Consider the following 2,486-nt stretch of genomic DNA (forward strand, 5'->3'; position numbering starts at 1 on the left):
CCTTATCATTTTTTTTCCAAAATCATCTTTAATATTATAAATATAATTTTTAGACAAAATTATCCCTAATAAAAATAATTGTAACTCTTAAAAAAAATCATCTCTCTATTACTAATCCCAACTCTTCCACCAATCCTAATTAAAATTATATAAATTAGGACTTAAGGTTTAACTACTCTAAATTTTTTAGTGAGTGAGTTATTTAGAGTCAATGACAGCACAAAAAATTTAATGGTGACCAACTTGAAAAGTTGCATTTAGGATTTTAGCTGAAAAAAAACAAATATAAAATAGGATACAATATGAAGAGAGAGGAGGACAACCTACCTAAAAAGAGGAAGGAGGTAGCTCCGGCAAGCAGCGACGACATGACAGTGTTCCATGCGATGCAAATTGGTGGTGGTAGTGACCAGTTCATGCGGTCTTTGAAGACTGTTGGTAGTGGCTAACACTGACAGAAGGACTGTCGGAGGTGATTTGGGGGAGGAAGATGCAGAGAGAGAGAGAGCCGATGGTTTCAGAGAATGTGTGTGGTCTTCCAAAATGAGTGGGAGAGGGTGTCTGATTTCAATTTAGAGCTAATTTTACTGTCAGATTTATTGGCAGATAAATCCAATAGTAACCCATTACGTGTGGCAAAATGTAGTGTTTCATTAATTCGCTAGTAAATCTGACGGTACAAAACGCGCTAAATTTTTTGTTATTTCCTCTAAATATTACCGGCACATTTGTGGACAAAAAATCTAATCTAATGGTAATTTTTTTATCGGACGAATTTATTACCCGATTCACTTCCAATAGATCCCTGGCTAACGGCTAATGTTAAATCCAACCATAAACCTAAGAATATTTAATATTTTTCTTGTAGTGAATAACAATGGCAGCAACAACATAATTTTAAATTTGGCTTGTGAATTGATAAGAAAAAGTGGAGCGTTAAAAAGAGATGGAAAAAGTTTTGCACAATTCAAAAATCACAATCAGTTCAGTGGTGGTAGAATCCTTTGCAGCAGCGTTAAAATTGGCGAGAGGCTTTGGTATCACTAGAACCAGTTCGACAGACCATGGAAGAGCTTGACGGCAACAATGGCAGCAGCTATAACAACAGTTAATTAAAGCAACAACACCCACACTTCAGGTTCCACCCTCCTATTGCTTCGTGGCAATGACTTTCCAATCTTCCATCAGCGCCACCATCACTCTGTCTCACTTCCTTTCATCTATTTATTTCTCTCAATTTTTGTTTCTTGGTGGCAGTGACTTTCTCTTCTTCCATCAGCGCCACCATCACTCTGTCTCACTTCCTTCCATTTATTTCTTTCTCTCAATTTTTGTTATGAAATTTTTAATTAAACTAATTACTTATTGTTGTTATTGTTGTTGAAAGTAACGAGAATGAAGGAGAAATTTTGATAATATTTGAAGAGACATGGTGAAAATAATAAGAAAGATTAAAATTGATGGAGTAGTCTACTATTTTATGGTAGTGAGGGTTTTTCAATTTTATTTTTACCAATAATAATTTTGTCCAAAAAATAAATTTGGGATAGAAAATAATGATTTAAAATAATTTCTAACTTTGAGAATGAATTTGATAAAAATAAAATTTAGGAACAATTTTAATTTTTGTCTAATACTTTAGAAACAAAAAAAATACTTAATCATAAAACACAATAAAAATCAACCGATAATCATTCATCTTAAATTTTAAATGTATAATTATTTTATAAATTTTGGATATATAAATTTTCTAACTTTTGGATATGGAAAATTTTTGTTCACCAACTTCTTCTGCTAGCCAAATCTTCTGGATGCACCACTGGCTAAACCCAGTTAACTAATTCTAATAGTTTTGCTAATAAATATTAAATTCACCATTTCATTGCTTTCAGGAATCTTAGGAAACTAAAATACATAGACAACTTCCACCCATTTGACTCATTCAAGAAGCACTGCAAAGAAGGGAAGTTACAAAACTACGTTGTCATTGAACCAAGATATTTCGATCTTTTATCCAATCCAGCGAACGATGATCACCCACCCCATGATGTGGGAGAGGGACAGAAATTGGTGAAGGAGGTGTATGAAGCACTGAGGAGTAGCCCTCAGTGGAAGGAGATTCTGTTTGTGATCACATACGATGAACATGGAGGTTTCTATGATCATGTTCCAACTCCTGTTGAAGGAGTTCCTAGCCCTGATGACATTGTTGGTCCTGATCCATTCAAGTTCAAGTTTGATAGGCTTGGTGTTAGGGTTCCTGCCATCATTATCTCTCCATGGATTGAGCCTGGCAAAGGTTAGTGCATTTATGTGGAGTTTATATGTGAGCCATTTTTTTAAGGTCAAATATGTTGTGATATGTTTCTAAAATTCGAACTTGTTTTTGTAACTTTGAAACCAAAAAGTTCAATGATTTAAAAGGTTCAAGAGTTGAATACAATATAATAATATACTTTTTTATGAGAAATTTTTGGAACCAGTCA

At 33.8% G+C, this 2,486-nt stretch overlaps 1 protein-coding gene across 1 annotated transcript in view; it reads left to right on the forward strand.

Annotated features, from left to right (window-relative positions):
• LOC107619467 (non-specific phospholipase C3) overlaps positions 1–2,486 on the forward strand; it is a 32,600-nt gene that overhangs the window by 27,859 nt on the left and 2,255 nt on the right. Inside the window, exon 2 of the mRNA XM_016321766.2 lies at positions 1,893–2,299. Coding sequence (XP_016177252.1) covers positions 1,893–2,299 — 407 coding nt within the window. The remainder of the gene's footprint in view (positions 1–1,892; positions 2,300–2,486) is intronic.

This window comes from Arachis ipaensis, chromosome B09 (genome assembly GCF_000816755.2).
Source record: "Arachis ipaensis cultivar K30076 chromosome B09, Araip1.1, whole genome shotgun sequence".
Taxonomy (NCBI): Eukaryota; Viridiplantae; Streptophyta; class Magnoliopsida; order Fabales; family Fabaceae; genus Arachis; species Arachis ipaensis.